The sequence below is a fragment of the Alosa pseudoharengus genome, unplaced genomic scaffold (genome assembly GCF_046254945.1).
Source record: "Alosa pseudoharengus isolate Yale_2024_CS ecotype anadromous, Long Island Sound unplaced genomic scaffold, YU_APseudo_1.1 YU_APseudo_1.1_scf_5, whole genome shotgun sequence".
Taxonomy (NCBI): Eukaryota; Metazoa; Chordata; class Actinopteri; order Clupeiformes; family Clupeidae; genus Alosa; species Alosa pseudoharengus.
In genome coordinates this window covers 18,121,405-18,141,798 of record NW_027468837.1, presented here as the reverse complement: position 1 = coordinate 18,141,798, position 20,394 = coordinate 18,121,405, and the positions used below count along the sequence as shown (strand labels likewise).

Genomic DNA, 20,394 nt, shown 5'->3' with positions numbered 1-20,394 from the left:
AAACAGATGAACAGACACACAGACAAACAAACAAACAAACAGACAAACAAACCCTGATGAAAACATAACCTCCCTGGCGGAGGTAATAACTATATAACAGTATGCACACACACAAACCCACAACTATATGCAAAATAACTATATCCAGCATGCACACGTACACAAATGCACAATAACTATATACAAGAACTATATACAACATGCATATATACCCCCCCCCCCCCCCCCGCTAAGTATATGTGTTTACCTTGGAAAAACAATTTTGAGCCTGGCTTTAACACACTATCTGCTTTTGTGTGTATGCAAATTAGAGCATTTTAATGAGATAGCACCTAATTTGCATAATGTAAACATTAAAATATAAAAAGCATGCAATACATTTTTTTCTCATCTTAACATAAGTAATCAACTCAGAAAGTTTCATGGTGATATCTATTATTTAAATATTTTACCCTATTCACCTGTACTGCCTCGCCTTAATTGCCTATTTATGCTAATTATGCAAATTGCCCAAAGTGCAACTTTAGGCAACCAAGTTGACTTCCACCCACTAGATGACATTTCTGCATTAAAACTTTAGGGTACTCAACATTTCTGGGTTCATGAAATCACGAATATTATTGTGGAGCTCAGAAATTAAATTAGTTTAATCTTAATTCATGTGATGAAGGACTTTGAACAAAGTTTGACAGGTTTCAGTGCTGAGTAAGATTAACAATAAATATTTGAATATTTTACTAGTAATATATTTTTCATTACCATTATGGCAAGCAATAGGCTATATCCTACCTCATTTGTAAGTTGCTACCTGCAAATCATGAGCAAGAGACCTGATAACCTAAGTTATGAGCGCATGAGGGAGACTATTATACTTTCTTGCCCTCTACATCACGGTCATAGTGATCCTATTTATATAAAACAACTTTAGGCCTCCTTTTAAAAGGGTATCCCTTTTCACTACATGGATTAGCTGCCACATACGTGAAGAGAACAAGTGGAGATTGAGAAACATCCAACGCAATGCCTTGGTAGGCCTATGTTATTAGGTTGGATTTTGTAGTCACTGCAAATTTAACACCCTCGTTTCTATGATACTGGAAACAATTGAAACAGGAGACTGTGCCAAATATTTGTAATATGTGTAGGCTAAGCCTGACCATGTAGGCTAACGTTCACGTAATGCTCTGAATTCGCGGCCAACATCAAATCCAGTTCTAACTATTTGATCGCCAAGTCAAAATGTCCTGGTCAACCACAAATAATTCCACTACTTTTTATTGCTTAGCTAGACTACTTACCACTTCAACACCATTGACTGTAGCATCTGTTTAAACTGTAACTGTAACAGTTCAACTGTTCAAACTGTAGCGTTAACTGTAACCGTTCAACACAAGCAAAACATTGCGAGCTCAATGCGCGTGTGAGTTGTTACGGGAACATACACAGACACCAATTTTAGGAAAAGGGCTGTTGACCGGTCTTCAGCTGTTTTGGTACGGTTTATTACACATCCAGAAGAATGCATTTGAGTCGTTATAGACTCTGGCTTATTATGGAGCATAATAGGAACAAAGTTGATCAAAAAAATTATCAGGGAGGAAAAATCCGAGGGGGCACGTGCCCCCTTTATTTCAATTGGCATGACGCCACTGACTCCAGCCGATTCATTCGGAAGGCTCTTTGATGGGTTGGGAGGGGAGGGGAGGGGAGGGGCGTTTCTGGTGGATATCGTCATCACGAAAAAGGGAAGTTGACTGTTTCTGAAGTTTACAGAGCATGAATTTTTTTTGAGGAGATACCAAATCCGTTATTAAGTTATGAGTGGAATATTGAAGTTAATACAACGGAGTGGTCTTCTTAAGAACCCCGTTGCGTGGTAGTTTGCAGAGTTGCTCTGGGAAGTTGGCATCAATCCGCTCTTTCGAGTAGCTATTATTTTGCTTAGAACAAAGCACTTCATCTCGCTTCATCACGCTGTAAATTTTGACCAACGTTACCACTTCTGGTATGTTTCAAATTCGACTAGTTTTATTGGTATTCTCTATGTTATGTGGGTTTCATGTTTACTTAAAATGGAGAAGTCGTTTCCTTTCAGCTGTGGAGTTAGTAATGCAATAGCTACCTCCACCCCTCTTATTACAGTCATTGTTTTCTGGCTTATTGATTGATCTTCATTTTCAGCAGCCTTAAAACTTTCTATTTTGTGCCATTTTGCGTCCAGATAATGTTGCTTGGTTATTATTAGGCATATTAGGCTACGTCGTAGCCTATTACCTTTTTTCGCTGAAGTTTAGTGGGCATGTGGCGCTTGCTCATCAGTTGAAAAATACTGCGTGCTGTAGGCCTAGCCTGTGATTCTTATTGGTGTGTCATTTCGAAAGTTGTCCGTGTTTTGTACCTCTGGACTGGTTTTATTTTGGTATAGCCTACTAGGCTATTACTGAAGTCGCCCATAGTCGATGACTATTTTCAGTGAAATTACGGTGTTGAGGATGACATCGTTAAGGTCGGTCTCTAGCTAAAAAAACAGCGCCATTGTATTTTCCAAAAATGTTATCAATCGTATAGTCTAGATAACACTGACTTATCATTAAACATGTTCGCTTTGAAATTCCATGCACTCCCCGAATGTTTGCTCTTAAGGAGTTTCTAAAGTTAGGTATAATTGAATGTCCTTAGCCGAGAATTACAGACCGCAAACCATATGTTCGGATTTCTGGAAACGGTCTCTAAACATTTCGCAGCCTATTGCCTGAGACTGGCATAAGCTATTTTATGGAATTATTGTGCGCACACCACCCGTACGGACACGTGCCATTTAGCTTAAGTGGACGGGACAAAACACGTCCTTGGGCTGTCACTTTGCTCTCACACCCACTTGATTTGCTCAGCTGATGTCAGTGAAATGTGAAGATAGTCTCAGCATAGATCTGTGTGAATCACACATCTGAGATTAACACAAGCATTGAGCAGAGCATTTAGATTTATTTTGGATTCTAGGGGACATCTGCCATCTAGGCAAAGTCCTTATCTGTCTCTGAATTCAACTGTCAAGTAAGTTTATGTGTTTCTTTTTCAAGTTCTAAACTTGGCTGCTGTTATGTTTTACAGAAAACCATGGCAACGAGAGGTCACTCTTCTGGCTCCTCAATGAGTAACCACACAAAAGAGAGAGTGACCATGGCCAAGGTGACCCTGGAAAACTTCTACAGTAACCTGATTGCCCAGCACGAGGAGAGGGAAATGAGGTATGGCCCGCATGAGAGGAAGTTGGGGAATGCAAATAAATACCCTCACAAATTCCATGCACTCTCTCAGTTTACCCAGGAGGGCACTAGTACTGCATTGTGGGCCACACATACTGTATGTGTATGTCAGACTGTATATTGTATGTCATGTCATGCAATTTATTTAATTGCTTTTGCTGTGCACCTTTATTGCAAGTTTTCTGTAACAGCAAAACAACATTCTTCTGGAATTAAAGTAGCCTAAATGGAAAGATTTTATGTGATTGGCAATGCATTGCAAGGTGTATTCCTTTACATTGAAAGTCATCAGTGTAACTCCAACATGCAAAGTGCCATTTCTCTCAGACTAGTCTCCTGCTGTTTGTCTTTGTCCAGTCGGAAAGGCAGTTAACCTGTGTATCAGTTTTGTAGTTAAACAGTCCAGGTTTTGCTAGATATTATACAAAGCAGACAAATGAACAAAGGTGTAACTAAATCACAGATTATGAAGTGTTTTTATATAGAGCTTAATGTAAATGAGTCCCTTACGAAAAGCAATGAAAAGTTAGCCAGTATGTATTATTTTTTTAGCATAGTCTTTGCCATGATCTCGCAGACGAGGGCACTTAAAGTTATACTTTTACTCACTCTTGCACAACTATTATGCAAACTCAGTGAGGAGCCTTTTCTTAGCAACATGAAATGAGAGGATGGTGTGCATGGCTTATATCCTCCGGCCTCTCAGAACTCAGCTAGCCTGCGTTGAGTCATTTTTTTCTCTGTGTCCCAACTCTTAACCACACCATTACTACTAAGTGCTGCTAAGGAGGAGTACAGTAACATGTTTATTAAGTGATGTTTTTGTTAGACATTTTTCCATTTCCTGAAGTCTTTGCCCAAAGTCACAGCTTACTCGGCATTGGAGGAGGATATCTGACGAGGGACTCAATTGAGTTTTCCCAGGGTCTCTTGTGTCTGTAGGAAGCTTGGCTACTTCTGCTTCCTTATCCCTTAAAGGCACCATGGTATCAAATAAATGCCTGTTTTAGTTGAGCCAGCCATGCCTGAAGAGGAAATGCCAGACAGAGAATATAGTCTATGCCAGGGGTGGGCAACTAATTTCCCCAAGGGGCCACATGACAAACTGGGGCTGTTGAGGAGGGCCGGACCCAAAATACCGAACTCAAGTCTGAACTCAATTCTGTTCAATTCTATTCTGTTCTTATAACATTAAGTAAATCATATGGTTTTGTTTACTAGTCGTAACAACAGATGAAAATGTTAGGGAGACAAAGGAAAAACAGCAATATTTAATCTATGTCCAGTATTTAATCCTCATTCTCGAAAATGATTTTTTGACATTGACATTTTTTTTCAGTTTTCAAAGACTGATATAAAAAAGTACTACAATATCTATATAATTAGGCTAGGTCATGAAAATGTGAAGGAGTCAGTACAACCGATAGGCCTGTGCCTCTGCAATATTTCATCATTAAATCATTACCATCATTAAATTAACTCTATGCAGAATTAGACTACGAAAATGTGGAGCAGACAATAGTAGGCTGTCATTAGTTAATCAACATGCACAAAGACAACTATTTTAAAAATGTAGGCTATGTTTTTGCTTTAATTTTATGCACATAACTGTGATTGGTCAACTCGCTCTGTGTGTTGAGCCGGCTGCTTCAAGCAACCTGTGGGTAGGCCTAGTAGCATCATAGTTCGCTAACATAAGCTTTGCAAATAAACTCAGACATATTTTGGTTACAATTACAGGGTTATCCGATTGTAAACTGTCTATCTGCCAGTAACGTTTTGAAATGAACACGTCGTATCGCCAACGAGCAGCAGTAGGAGTTCGTTCTAACAACCTTTGAGGTGGTGAGCGACGCAGAGACACAAAACTTTGAAAGGTTTACGCCGACGTATGCATCCACGCACAAATGTATGGGCGTACAAATAGCAGTCGCTTTCAAAATAAAAACAACGATATTGATTTGCATGCATTATCTCTATGCTAGGCTCTGTTGTTCTTTCACGGACCTTACGCGGGCCGGTCAGGGAAAGCCCACGGGCCGGATGTTGCCCATGTATGGTCTATGCTGTGAGCTTGCTGGCCGAATGACGCAAGCCAGAGATGGTTTAATTATGAAAGCAAGCTTCTGCTTTTTTAGGAGGGTGTGTGAGGTGATGAAACTGAATGTCAAATATGTGTCAACAGGCAGCAGAAGCTGGAGAAGGTCATGGATGAAGAGGGGCTGCCTGAAGAGGAGGTTGGTGGATGCTCGCACACACACACACACACACACACACACACACACACAGAAAAACAGAGATAATGTCAACACCTATATGCACAAATGAACATTTTACATGCACACACACACACACACACTCAATGTGCAGTTGTGTATGTGTGTGTGTGTGTGCAACAGAAGCGTATGAGGCGTTCTGAGCATGCCCGGAAGGAGACAGAGTTCTTGCGGCTCAAGAGGACAAGATTGGGTTTGGATGACTTTGAATCCCTCAAAGTGATTGGACGAGGCGCTTTTGGAGAGGTACATACGTTTCCACCTTGAATTTGTATTTAAGTATTTAAGTGAATGAGTTGTATAGGTATGGAATGTTGGAGCCAGTATATAATGGGTATCTTGAATTATCAACTTGGATCAACTTGAGTGGTTGGTATGTTTGGTAGAATTTTGGTACATATATGTGTTTACATTTAATGCCAACATCTGGTCTTCTTTGACCTCTCCCCTTAAGGTGCGCCTGGTTCAAAAGAAGGACACAGGTCATGTGTATGCTATGAAAATCCTCCGTAAAGCAGACATGCTGGAAAAGGAGCAGGTAGGAGCCGGGAGCTGGCCATGCGCTGCCGCCATGATGATATTTGTTGAACAGTTATCGCATGTTTTCCCTGTGTGTTACCCTCATCCAGCTCTATTTACACACATTCCTCGCAAAAAAAAAAGTGTGGATATATGTAGATAGATACTGTATGTGTATGACTACTGAGCTATTGAGCCAGTTAATGTCTTGCATGAAGGTACAAAGAGTATATTTTTTGAGGAGGGATGATTTAGAGTTGCATAATTGAAACAAACAATAAGCCTATTTCACAGTGTCCAGGTGTCCGGCCTTGTTGATGTTAATGATGCCTTAATTGGCAGGGTAAAACGTCTTCCTGCTTTTGTCTTTCCTGTGGACTTTTCTTTTGCTGTCTATGGGACTGTGCTGTTCCACAGGAAGTTGATTTACACAGCGGCCCCATCTTGTGAAAAGGGCTAATTGGCCATTCTCAGCATGCCAGAATCTGATGGTCATGGACTGACCATTCTCCCTGTGTCATCAGGTTGGCCATATCCGAGCGGAGAGGGATATACTGGTGCAGGCTGACAGTCTGTGGGTGGTCAAGATGTTTTATAGCTTCCAGGACAAGCTGAACCTTTACCTTCTAATGGAGTTTCTGCCAGGGGGTGAGTGTCTGGCCTGTAGCAGCTGTAACTGGTCCAGGGTAGTACAGTGGCAGTGGGGCAGTGGTAGTATAATGGCTAACGGTTCAATTCCCGGCTGCCACCCATGTGTTCTTGAGGAAGGAACTTAATCCAGAGTTGTTTTGGGGAAACTGGCCCTTGTAAGTATTGACATATGTAAGTCTCTTTGTATAGAAGCATCTGCCAAATGAATATGTAAGTAGGTAAGTAAGTGTATCTATCTACATTTACCATGTGTGTGAATTCATTTGTGTGGGTCAGGAACTGCCATGTTTTGTGTGTATCTTGTGAGATTGGAATTTTGACACAAATGTGTCTCCTCCCTGTTGCTCTGGGTCTGCAGCATTAGTTCAGTTTTTTATGGAAAGTTTTAGCATTTGACTCAGCTGGGAAAAGCTGAGAAAGTTCGTTTATGGAAATGAACCTGGCTGGCTTGATTCACTGTCTTGAATGCTGTTAGGTTGTATGATCAAATTAAAATGCTTATAAACAGTGACTTCATCTTATAAACAGCTTATAAATAGTGACTTCATTTTTGAGACATTCAGATAAACTGAAGGGCAGTGGTCAAGTTAAACATTTATAAAACTGCTTGTGATAATACAGAATCATTTTTGGGACTTTGAACGCAAAGTGACTTTAATGAAGTACATAGTGGGATAGTGCACCCAGTCATAGATCTCTTCCCATGAGTCATGGCATAAGGGCTGGGAATGGCCATATGTCTATCATTTGAGAAATTGGACACGCACTTGGGCCAAGCATGATGCCACACTTTAAGAGCCAAAGGATTTGGGTGTGGAACAAGTGGGGACATTGTGACAGGCTCAGAGTTTGCATAGTTTTGGAAATGGCCAACTGATGAGCAGTGTGGCCTCCCTTCCCTTCCCTCCACCACCACAGGGGACATGATGACACTGCTGATGAAAAAGGACACCCTGACGGAGGAGGAGACGCAGTTCTACGTGGCGGAGACCGTGCTGGCCATCGACTCCATCCACCAGCTGGGCTTCATCCACAGGGACATCAAACCAGACAACCTGCTGCTGGACTCAAAGGTCTGTGTGTTTGTGGGTGTATGCGTGTATGTTTGTTTGTGTGTGTGTTTGTTTGTTTGCATATATGCTAGCTGGCGAAATTGACATATTTTCCAATGCAAATGCATTACATGTATTGTAGCGTGGTGGGGGGGGGGGTGTTCTTTCACAGACCTAGCACTTTGCACTAGGCCATGACGTTGTCGCCCACACACAGTCTGAGACAGACAGACAAGTTCAAGGTTTCAAATGAACTCTGAGATGCTAAGTATGACCTAATGCTCGCTTCTCAGTGTATTCTGAGTAGAGGAGATGAAATCATGATTTTCGCATCCTCCTTGGGGAAGTCAGTTTTCACAACCTCACCATATTTGTCCATACACTTCCTTAATAATGAAAGGCCAAGCTTTCAGTCATCTAGCGTGAATCTAGCATGGATTAAAGTCTGCAGACAAGTTTTCTTGACTAGTTCATTTTTGTGTGTGTCTAGCACCTTTGCTCACGAGTGCAGGGTATTTTGTTTGAAGTTTTATACACTTCCTTAGAAAGTAGCTCTGGGGTTTTGTATACATGTGTTTGTCACAAGATGTGTGTAATGTTTTTGTCTACCTAATGTATGGCAGCTGCATGACCTGCATGGCAGGTAGGGGTGTAAATATCGTTATTTGGCAAGACTGTATCGATTTTCAAAAACATAATATTGATTTATTTTTTTTCCAATAGTTTACATGCAAACACTTCATTTTGTTATTGACATAGGCAGAACTGTACTGTACAGTGTACTGAATTGTTTGCAAAAGGTTTTTTTTTTTTACATACATTTGATGCAGATGATGGTATGTTCTTTAATTTAGAAAAACAAATTATCAATCGCAATATATTGCCTTTTGCACAGTATTGAAATATTTTGCAATAATATTGAATCATAACCCATGTATTGTGATATGTATCAATACACAGCCCTAATGGCAGTGAATTATTTTTGACTTCCCCTGTTACGATGACTTCAATTCTCCAATCACTGAATCACAAACTGTTTATTTTAGTGCTACTTCTGTATATCCTGTTACAGGGCCACGTCAAGCTGTCAGACTTTGGCCTATGCACAGGACTCAAGAAGGCCCATCGCACAGAATTCTACAGGAATCTCAACCATAGTCTGTCCAACGACTTCAGTATGTGTCAAAATCTCCCTCTTCATCCTTCTTTCCCTCTGAAATAATATAAAATGTACATTTCTCAAAGGGCTTGTTTCAACAAGAGAAATGAAGACTAGTCTTTTGAGCTAAATGAACAACCTGGTTTATGTCATTATTATTTAGCTGAAGTGTAAAATAAGTCAGTACTCGGTGACCTACGACAGTACTCGGTGACCGTGACAAACGGAGATCTGTGTGAAAAGTCCCCAGATTTCTCCTTTAACATGTGGCTGGAATGTACTATTAATAGTAAAAGGGATCATTTTATATCATATAAAGCATTGAAAAAGCTGTTTAGTCACTGGGTGTTTTGTGGTGTCTGCTCTTCCTCAACAGCTTCTCAGAACATGAACTCCAAGAGGAAGGCTGAGACCTGGAAGAGGAATCGTCGGCAGCTGGTAAGCTGGAGTCGAGTGACTCAGTTTAACCAGCCTTTGGTTCCCATACTGTTACACCCACTCAGTCTGGAGTCTTAAGCACTCTCTTGAGTTCCCCAGCACACCCAATGGCAAGGTTTTGTTTTCAGCGACTTAATGTCACAACACTCGTGTTGCCAGACACATGAAGCATACATAACAAAGGAAAGACATGTACTTATATTGTGCTGTCAATAATACTCTGTGATTAGCTGATGACTTGAAGAAACTTGCTGTTACAACATTACTATTTGGCAGAAACATGAGTCCATTTTCTTTACTTGTCTAAAAGTCATACTCTTGCTTCTATGTGATGTTACTGTATACCAGCGTTTCTCAAACTGTGGGTCGCGGAGACATGCCTGGTGGGGTGCAAACTGACGTGAAAAACAGGATTTTTTTTTATCTGTAGCCTAGGCCCAGGTAGCACCCGATGCGCAATAGACACACTGTGTTATTCATAGAGAAGCGCTTGTGTCAAAGCAGCTTAGTTAGTCCCAACCTGAATGAAATTTTGAACGAGGTTGTGAGAGTGGTGAATTTCATCAAGACCCGGCCCTTAAAAGCGCGTCTATTCTCCGCACTTTGCGAGGAGATGGGAGCTGACCAAAAGGCTGTACTGTTTCACAGCGAGGCAAGGTGGCTTTCCCGAGGTAAAGTGCTGTTACGCGTGTTTGAGCTCCGAGTCGCCTCTTCTTGGAGGAAGAGCGCATGAGTTAAATCTCTAGTTACAAGGCAAAGACAAGCACCTAACTCACCTAGCAGAAAAGATTACTGCATTCACCAAAAAACTTGGGACAGGCGCCTCGATCGCAACAATATTATGCCTTTGAGAATCTGAGTGAAATCGCTGAAAAGTCTGATTCGGTAGCCACTCTTGTGATCCCATGTATTAAACAGTAGGCCTACATCACAAAGTTTATTTCAAAAATATTTCCCAACCAGCAGTGCTCAGTATGACTGGATTATGGATCCATTTAATGCAGCATGTTGGTATTTCATTGAATGCTGTAAAATATTGGCCTATGCTTCCTAATATGTTGCTGGAAAACAGAAATATGTGTGTTTAATTTACAATGGCACATTATGTATTTATTTATTATTATATCTGCATCACCAGCTGATTTTAACTCTGCTGAAGAGGATATATTTAGAACTTGTCATTATTTCAATAGATTTGACAATTTTAAGCTTGACCTACCACTTTCTTAGAGCGATGAGGGACAGGTAGGGCTCGAAAATGCCCCCTTGATCAAAGTGGGGAATGAAAGAAAAAGTTTGAGAACCACTGCTGTATACTAATACATATTCAAACTTCTGCTGCCATTATGTGAATAATGTTTGAGTGATGTTCCTGCTCAGTCTTTCTTCTTTGTCCCACCAGGCTTTCTCCACAGTGGGCACCCCCGACTACATCGCTCCTGAGGTCTTCATGCAGACAGGCTACAACAAGCTCTGTGATTGGTGGAGCCTCGGAGTCATCATGTACGAGATGCTCATTGGTAAGATCACAATTCAATTTGGATATTTCAATTTGACATTCTCATACGCATACTCATACTCCAGGATTTGCTTTATCAAAGTGGGGTAACAGTGCAGCAAAGCAGACTTGTGGCACAGAGCAGCTTGTACTTCCTTGCTGAACCCATAACTAGCATTGCTGGTGCCGCCAGGACGTTGTTTTTGATGTAGAGCTGGCATAAGCAGTGTTCATTAGTCTCTATGGGTCAGTGGCATCGCCTGGACACACACCCCTGGCCATGTGTGCATGTAGTGTACTCCTCCCAAATCTGCTTGATGAAATGGCTGGCTTTGTTTGGCTGTGCTGTCACGGCAACCCTCTCCACAGGCTATCCTCCGTTCTGCTCAGAGACGCCACAGGAGACCTACAAGAAGGTGATGAACTGGAAGGAGACGCTGGTGTTCCCTCCTGAGGTGCCCATCTCCGAGAGGGCCAAGGCCCTCATTCTCAGGTTGGCTTCGGCCCCGGGCTTCTCATCTTTCACCAGACTAATGCAGTGGGACACAATGATCAATGGCATTTATAAAGTCCGTAAAGAGAATCAAGGCTGGCTGTTTGTCCAAGAGACTTTCCAGGATTTTTTTCAATCAGACAGGTTTTTTTTATATCTCAATGGTAATGCAGCTTAGAATAAAACAGTTTATGAGCATTGTATTTTACAGATTCTGCTGTGAGTGGGAACATCGCATTGGTGCTTCTGGTGTGGAGGAGATTAAGAGGAACCCTTTCTTTGAGGGTGTGGATTATGACCACATCAGGTACAGCAAAGCCATTTCACTCCACTTTCGTCTTCACCGTCACTGCCAGATAAATATACCATGACTGATACTGAGAGACATGGGCACAGTTTAAACACCACCAAGCATCACTTAAACTCTATTATTTTATTATTATTATTTTATTATTTTTGGCTATTATTTTATGGAAAGTAGTTTTCTTGCCGATATTCATCAGTTGTCTATTCTATCTGCTGTCACTTGTATACTTGTATTGGCAATTTGTTAATGTTAGTTTACCTACTGGGGTTTCGATCTCATTATAAGTGATGTCCTATGTTTGTTTAGGGAGAGGCCAGCTGCCATTCCAATTGAGATCAAGAGCATTGATGACACATCCAACTTTGACGAATTCCCAGAGTCTGACATTCTGCAACCCGCAGGTAAGAAACTAGCCTGACAACAGCACTGTCTCATCATGTTTCCAGTGTCATGCTGACTTTAAAGCTCATTTTAGACCAAATCTAAACACCATGGAATTAGATAATCAGTGGCAACATGGAATATGTCTGCAAGGGTCTTTTTTGCTCTGATCACGAGTCTATAAAAGTCATGAGTCAAAAGGCATTATAAAGGAAATGGTAGGGGAATGTTGCTGATTGTAGTAGTGTTGGTGGTGGCAACAGTAGTGCTGTCGGCGCAAGGAAGAGCAAAAAAAAAAGACTCAAAGCATAAAAGTGGCACTTTGTACACATGTGACCACTGCTGAGCTACTCGGCAGGCACAGCTGGTTTAAAAAGCTGTATTGTTTAATTTCAATGGCACCAGTATGGGGACTAAAGCAGTGTTTGGGCTAAAATTGTGCAAGCAGTGTGTAAAATGTATATTTTATGTTTAATGTTATGTATAAAATGTATTCATATTTTATGTTTTTGTTATTTGTTATTTGTTGTCTGTACAAGTCATAAAATGGACATTGTTAAGAACAAAGAGTGGCAACTATTGTGAAACTTTTGTAATGTTTCAATCTGTCCATACATTGATGTGGTGGTGCACTGTACACACTGTATCATATTATCACCATTATAACCACTTGTATGTAAATAATTTTATTGTGCAGTATCATTTGAATTGTAACTATTGTAAGCACCTACTATATTTAAGCTACTATGAATGTCTATGAATTGTATATCTCTGCACTTATTGATTTAAAAGTGTTTTAATATTGCTTTAAGTCAGAATATTTATACTTTGCTGAAAAACGTGAGAGTGACCCTGATCTGTTTCCTTTCAGCTCCTGTTGTTGCAAGCAACCACTGTGAGGCAGACTACAAGAACAAGGACTGGGTCTTCATCAACTACACCTACAAGCGCTTTGAAGGCCTCACCGCCCGTGGAGCCATCCCCTCGTACATGAGGGGAGGGAAGAGATAAAGGAAGTACATCCTCTCCTTTTCTCCATGGACCATTCCTGCCCTGGATCCTTTCCTTCTTCTTCGGTTATCCCATCTCTAACTCCACCCATGGCTTGTCAACACTCCTCTCTCACGCTCCTTCAGTCCGCCCTGTGGATTATGCTTACGGATGCCTTGACCAGTTGTGCTGTGGCTGAAGTTTGGGGATGTATGGATTCAATTGATTCACTTGTGTGAGTGTTACACGCATAGTGCGCATGGCGGTCTCTCACTCAGTCTGTCCACTTTCCTCGAAGCCTTAGGACCAATGGGGCTGCATGGAGAACACAACAATGAACAATGGCTGGCACTGTCTGCCACAACTGTTTAGCTTCTCTCCTCCTACCTTGGGGGGGTTGTAAGAGTTTCCATTTGCACTGTGTGTCCCAAATGGTCTCCTTACATTACTGCGTTTGTGTGCGTGCTGAATCTCCACGTGTGCCCTCACCTCCCTTATTGCCACTATGTGACTGACTGCTCAAAAGGGTGCTGCTTACGCCTGTGTGTGTGTGTGTAGAGGCTCTTGTTGCTGGTTGCTGCACTGAACTGTACTCCACCCTGACGAGGCTGGTTTCGGAGCCCCACCACAGGAAACCACAGACAGACCTGGCAGAGAACAAGCTCCACTCATAATCCTGCTCTTCTGCTGCTGTTGCTCGTGCAGTTTTAAAAAAAGATTTTTTATCCGGGCTGATGAGATCACCCGCGACTGCCAAAAATGGAAAGAACCACCCCCTTTTCCAGGAATAATTTGTATATGCCTTGTGGAGTCACACAGTGCGAGACTAGTGAATCAAGTATGCCTTTATCTATTACTTTCGTTTGTTTTGGTACTACCATGAGGTAGTATTAGTAATTGTTCTTTCTACTTGTGAAATATTTCTTTAAGCTGAAGCGACGCAACTTTTTTGATCATTGCTGGATTGTACCCAAAGAACAGTTATTGCTGTAGTTCTATATTTTTATATTATCATGCTGGTAGTTTGATAGTTTGAGTGGTTGACAATTCATAGCTGATGCAGATCTTTTGATAAAAATAATATATATTTTTGAATCAAACTTTTTTTTCTTATACTGTATGCCTTTTAACTGTTATACTGTCATGTCCTGTCTTGCCAAAGAGACCCCCTTGCTTTACTTATGCAGAATTTATAAGGGCCTCTCTGGTTATTCCTCTTTTATATGATTTTGTCAGTCATTTCATTTGTTATTGTTTTTTAAAGATGGGACGGGAACTACATTTCTACTTGTGAAATTAATTAACACTATTCAGGACGAAACATCAGGGAAATATGGAGAACGTATTTAAGGGGATTCATATATTCTCAAACTAGTTCTGTGTTGGATTCTTGACCTTTCCTGAAGTTTTTGACTTCACCTTACCGTTTTAAAAGGCACTTTCAACATTTTGTAGCTGAAGTATTTATGAACATTATACAATATTATCTGTGCTTTGTGTATCTCTTTTTGCTTATTACATGGACAGCTGAATGATATTGGGTTATGTGGTCCATGGGGATGTCGTCCTTTCACTTGACTATGGCATTTAGTTATCCATAGCCTCTTTCTTCCCTTTACAAAAGCACCACTAGGTGGAGCGGTACTTGTCACAGGTAGCAGGTACAGTAGACTTTCTGTGATCATCTTTGTGGCCCACTCATCATCTTTGTAAATTCTTTCACAGAATGATGTGAATTTTGTGTTATTTCTTAGGTTCTAGATTTGAAAGCACTTCAGATGAAAAAGTGATGGCATTGTGTATCTGTGTTATTTTTAGGCACACTGTATTTATATTTTGATATGTAGAATATTATTAACCGTGTTCTGCTTTCACACAATAATTTCATCTCTGTGTTTGTGTGTGACATTTCTCTGACCTTCTCAGGGAAGGTCATGGGTTTAAGAGCTCATTTTGATTTCCAGCCAACTGGACCTCAGTCTTTAGCTACGGCCTCTAGTTCATAAGAATTGGGATTCCTTTTTGCCATCTGTTACCTTCTAAGGGCCTAATCACACCGCAAGCATGGTGTGTGTATTCCGTCTGTGTTCCGTGGCTGCTGTGTCGCATTTTATATGTGCATTCATACCAGAAACGGTCTGCCTATTAAAACATCTCTTCTCTGTATCTTTTGAATGGAAAAGCTTCCAACACGCTTGAGTGCTGCGTGAAAAATAGGCACCGGTCCTATTTCTAGCATGCACACGTTTTCACCTGAGACGTTCATGTCACGCAGGCAGAGGTAACACAGCTGACACGCAGTCGCCACGCTTGTGGTCTGAATAGGCCCTAAGTGAAACAGTTTTGAAACAGTTTGGTAACATAATTTAAGCATTCCGAACGTGTGTGTATATGTGTATGATATGGATTGACCTGAGGCTGGTAGCCGAAATACTTTTACCTTTGTGTGAGTGCACAAGCTATATACCAAAAGCATCTTAACAGTGTTTTGCTAGATTGAGTTTGCATGCTTTATGAATGGTTGGGTAGGTTTCAAAGTGTGAAGTGTTTATGTCTGTACATTTCTAAGCCCTTGATGGATCTGGATAGATCAATTCCACGTTGAGCAATACATATTACAGAGTTCAATAAAACTATTTTTCACCATAATGCTATATTTTCTATTTTCGTTTAACTTTCATCTGAAATGTGTAAGCAATGACTAAACTATCTAACCAAATAATAATTATAGTCTCACATTGCGATTTTAATGCAGTCAATTGTCAGATGCAGATGTTTTTTTCTTTTACACTGAAATTCCTTGTCACATCAATTTAATTCATCTTGACAATCTATTCCCCTTGAATTGAATACAAAATAGCTTTACAAAAAACTCACATAAATGTCAATCTATTAAAAAAGTGTATATATGGAGTGGAGTTCACTCAGTGGACTTCTTGTAAAAATGCAGAAATCTGCATAAAGGACATATTCTCCTCTTGACTATTCTTCCCTCATGAGCTCAGGCTTGACACTAGGGGGCACTCAGAAGACAAAGTGGCTTAAGCATCGACACTAGTCACATTCCTTCACATCTTAAGTCTCTTCTAAACTAGTTTTTTTTTTTTTTACGATGACTGTTTAACTCCTAAAACGTCCACATGAACTGCATGTCGATGACCTTTTCATATGGTACAAATGTCAGTTCATACATCCATTTATGTTATTTCAAAATGCTTCATCTGTGCATACAAATACTATCAAACAACAACTGTGATATACAGTTTTCTCTTTTAAAAAAGCACACACAAACACACACACACACACGTCCTCTTCAAACATCTCGACTCTCATTGCTGGGGATGAACACAGCCGTGGGCTGAGGAGAGGGTCCGTTCAGACGGTCCAGTTCATCCACCTGTGGGGTGGGTGTGGCTCCGGAGCGCGTCGGACCCTCGGCCATAGCGGCCATGAGGTTGGGCACGCTCTTGCTGCGCACGCACTGGAAGTCCACGTGGCGGCTCTTGCCCTCCTCCTTCTCCCACGACATGTGGATGAACGGCCGCTGCACGTAGTTGTAGATGACCTCTGACCGGCCTCCTGGACGCCGCTTCACTTTCTCCTTGCATGTGGGGTACCCTGGGATATTGGAGGGTCAAGCGCAAAATGTGAACAATCTAATCTAATTAGCTCTAATGAAATCATGAAAAAAAAATCAAACTGCATTTGTCTCTTTATATTTACTGTTTTAATTTCATTTGAAAATGGTACTTGACTCTGCTCTTCCTCTTCCTCCCTATATCCATAAATTGCAACTCACCATTTCAACATATGAGAAATTCTTGGTTGCACACACAGAGCACACATTTAACTGAAACTGTAATAGTGTTCCTACACCTATCACCATATATGCTGTTCTGCTGCCCCCAGTGCTGCTGCCTGGTCCTCACCCTCGATGCCGATGCGTATGTTCTTCAGACCTCGCTCCTTTAGCAGGGCTTTGGCCACGTCTCTATTCTCAATGTACTTGAAGAAGCGGTACAATTTGGTGCTGTATATGACTGCAGGCGACACACAGAGACACACGGTTAATGTGGTGGTGATTTCTGGGGAAATGTACATAACATCACATAACATGCCTGCCCTATTTTGGCATGTTGAAAAGAGAATTACAGATAAATCAGCATGATTTCCATAGGCATTAAACTATGTAACACAATTTCAACTTTGTTGTGGATACACATTTCCTATGAGTGGGTTTAGTCAGATCATCATTAATTTGTGAACATCTTACTTTCAATCAAGTAAATTATCAATCAAATTGGGAACTACTGATGCTTACTCTGAGAGTACTCCTCTCCCATGGGTGGCGGGTTGTCATGGTCCCAGTCAACAGTGTCGTCGTCTAAGAGCACCACTATGTGGCACTCTCTCTCCCCCTCCTGCGCGCTGGACACCATGGCTGGAACCACCAGCTCCTCCAGGTAGCCCTCAAACTGCCTACGGGCACCGTCATTGGACAACTCATGGAGAAGAGCACCTACAAGCAGACAATGACAGCGGGTAAGAATGATTGACCATTTCAGATGCAGTAATACAGCAATCACCAGTGTGAAGCAAAGGTGTTAAAGCAACTCATATTAGTCTTACGGGAACTCATACAATAAAATTCACTTCAAGAGATTTATTTCAAATTGATCAGATTCCTCTATTTATTTAAGCTTTTCTATAATGTTGAGACTCACTGAGGTCACGACATCTCACAGTGTTGTAGTCGAAGTTGATGCAAAGGTAGTCACAGGCCTCCCGCAGCTCAGCCACAGACACTCCCTCTGGACACTGCAGGATGCCCCCTCGGTAGTAGTCCTGACCGAGCAGCAAACAAACAAATAACTTAACAACAATAAACACTATACTGATTATACCAGCTATGGTACATTACTCAACCAAGAGAGGTAATGATGATTATATATTATTTTACTTTATAAAAGATTATTTTGTTGAAATAGTCTGAGACACTTACCAAGATTACATGGAAAATGCTTGCATTAATGCCCTCCACCATCTCAAATTCTCCCTTTGCATTGGGTCGAGTGAAGTTATGCTGTCGGGCAGGACCAAACATCCTGCAAACAACAATCAAAACATTCAGTTCATGGAAGATCAAGTCAGAAAACAAGTCATATACAGTATGTATTCAGAATTTGTCTATTTTCATATCTCCTTTGGCATGTTTCTCTCCTCAAAAGTAATCTGAACAAAGAATTTTTGTTATTCGTTGAAGTATAGAAAGTTTCTTTAAGAACAATCTTTAGACTGGCCACCACAATATTCTTAAGGAAACCTGTGTGCTTGCACCAGAGTAAACAACTCTATTTTTAGTTTTGATCATTTGTTCCATCATTATGGGTTTATTTGCCCATTCATCTATTTGTATAATGGTGGAACAAATGAGGAACAATAGCATGTTTGTTTGTATTGTGTCAAAAACTAATATCCTCCATACATGGAAATCAGAAATCAGTCATCTGACAAAAATCTCCTTGTTGCCTAATAATAAGTGTAATAAATGCCATATGGAAAATGTTTGTTGGCAATAAAATTTCCAATAAAAGTTCCAAAATAAAAGTACAATTGCTGTATGCCAAGATCATGAACAGAGACATAGCGATATGAATATCAGTGTAAATATAAGGAAAATTCACAACAACCAATTTGACAAAGAATTTGTGGTGTCTGGCTTTTACCTCCCCAGCATGGTGTCCGGGTGGGCAGTGAATAAAGCTGGATCCACAACAAAGTGGGTGCCGTCCACCACTAGAGTGACCCGTTCATGGTGCATGGTGGAATGTCGAGAGGCCTCTACACCTATCCTGGCCTCCATCTGAGCGGGCAACTCTGAACCCTCGGACAATCTTCTGCCTGGGGATGGATTAGAAGAAACTATCAACAGCGGAATTCTGTCATTAAAATTATAGTGGCTGTTCACATTACTGTTCTCTTGTCAATCTGGTTGAAAATTGGTGAGTTCACACTGTCACTAAGACATTGACAGAGGAAAGTATGGATTCAGTGTGAATATGCATATACAGCAGTAACATATAATCAAATGAATAATTACAGTGATAGTCAATCGTCCCTGTCTTCTGTCAGACAGTAGCCATATGAAACTCACCAAATCTCCTGTCTGTCATGGTCACCACACGTCCCCTCCTATGGGCCTTGCCTACAGGACACAGCAAGCCAGAAACAGTGTGAATAGTGAAGATGCTGAAGAGCAACGAGGAAAGACCATCCCTGCCTCTTTGCACTAGCGTGGCTGCAGAGCAGCTTTCCTTAGTGAAATCCTCGGGATTCTGTGCACACTGATGTCTGTGTTCGCTCCAACTATCTGATTTAATTTTGGTCAGCTGCCCCATGGGTGTCCTGGCCTGTGAGCAGTCACCTACGGTGCCCTACATACCAGACCACGCATGCTACGCTGGATGCTATGCTCCCACAGCGCCACCTAGAGGCCAGCAGCAGCAGCAGCATCTCCACTACACAGGAGTCCACTGAGCCTATTATAGGGCCTGGTCACAGCTGCTTTGTGCAACATGTGCAGTACACTTAAGCTGTGAGGTCAGGATTATGCTGTGTGAGTAATGGGACCTCCCATCCAAGAAAATAGGCTAATACAGTCAGTTTGTGTCACTGTCAATCTCACCCGTACAATCCAAATTGGATGGTGGTGGGGGTATCAAAGGCTTGGTCTGGTAGAGTGGTTACATGCACATCCCACCTATGCTTAGGCCAGGTGCAAAAAATACTATAAGGTAAAAAAAAAGAGAAGGTCCTGCATTTTTATTATTATTAAATATCTGAGAGCTACTCCAGTGTGTGGACATTCTCTTTGGTATCAAATGCATAACCTTCATTTTTTCTGTATTTCCCTTGGTGGGTGTGTTTGTTCAAACACCTATCCACATCAGCATGGGGGGACTTTAGGAGTCACAGCTTACTCAGACTGGCACAGAAAATACATGGTACATCTATGTGATATTAATTTCAATATTCCAGTGCTTGTGATTATTTGCAGTCATTCTTTCCCAGTAGACATAATCACAGTTTGAGCTTGCTTATTCAAACAATACAATCTGCAATCGCTTATTCAAACAATACAGTCTACAGATGTACTGAGAGATTAGATTAGTTACACATTTCAAACAAATGTAAGCATGTAAGTCAAAATATATCCTGCCTAAAGTTATTGAAAATGAACCAGAAGATGGGAAAAGACCCATATAGTTGTCAGCTAGCTACAAAATCACAATTCTTCAATAACAAAAAGTCATCCTCTCTCTATAAATGTATCTTACAATCAGGATATATTTTACATGACCTTA

General features: G+C 41.1%; 2 protein-coding genes across 2 annotated transcripts; one reads left to right on the top strand and one right to left on the bottom strand.

Annotated features, from left to right (window-relative positions):
* Positions 1–1,745: 1,745 nt before the first annotated feature.
* stk38b (serine/threonine kinase 38b) lies at positions 1,746–15,679 on the top strand. Its single transcript, XM_076267437.1, has 14 exons — positions 1,746–2,005; positions 3,112–3,248; positions 5,452–5,503; positions 5,666–5,788; positions 5,997–6,080; positions 6,586–6,709; positions 7,631–7,785; positions 8,837–8,939; positions 9,300–9,361; positions 10,764–10,881; positions 11,229–11,352; positions 11,564–11,659; positions 11,966–12,060; positions 12,912–15,679. The coding sequence occupies exons 2-14, from the start codon at positions 3,118–3,120 to the stop codon at positions 13,049–13,051; spliced, it is 1,407 nt and encodes a 468-aa protein (XP_076123552.1). The 5' UTR covers positions 1,746–2,005; positions 3,112–3,117; the 3' UTR covers positions 13,052–15,679.
* A 625-nt stretch (positions 15,680–16,304) lies between these two features.
* On the bottom strand, positions 16,305–18,926 carry kctd20 (potassium channel tetramerization domain containing 20). Its single transcript, XM_076267989.1, has 6 exons — positions 18,757–18,926; positions 18,033–18,135; positions 17,755–17,875; positions 17,352–17,549; positions 16,960–17,070; positions 16,305–16,648 (listed from the first exon to the last, which is right to left on the bottom strand). Exons 1-6 carry the CDS (start codon positions 18,891–18,893, stop codon positions 16,344–16,346), a joined length of 975 nt encoding a protein of 324 aa, XP_076124104.1. The 5' UTR covers positions 18,894–18,926; the 3' UTR covers positions 16,305–16,343.
* Positions 18,927–20,394: the final 1,468 nt, after the last annotated feature.

Bases quoted from the DNA above. Each gene is read 5' to 3' on its own strand.
- stk38b (XM_076267437.1), top strand. From the start codon at position 3,118: ATGGCAACGAGAGGTCACTCTTCTGGCTCCTCAATGAGTAACCACACA. The intron at 5,789-5,996 runs GTACATACGTTT...TCTCCCCTTAAG, and splicing joins GACGAGGCGCTTTTGGAGAG to GTGCGCCTGGTTCAAAAGAA. The intron at 9,362-10,763 runs GTAAGCTGGAGT...TTGTCCCACCAG, and splicing joins AGAGGAATCGTCGGCAGCTG to GCTTTCTCCACAGTGGGCAC.
- kctd20 (XM_076267989.1), bottom strand. From the start codon at position 18,893: ATGGAGGCCAGGATAGGTGTAGAGGCCTCTCGACATTCCACCATGCAC. The intron at 17,071-17,351 runs GTAAGCATCAGT...TGTCGCCTGCAG, and splicing joins GGGAGAGGAGTACTCTCAGA to TCATATACAGCACCAAATTG. The intron at 16,649-16,959 runs GTGAGGACCAGG...CCAATATCCCAG, and splicing joins CATACGCATCGGCATCGAGG to GGTACCCCACATGCAAGGAG.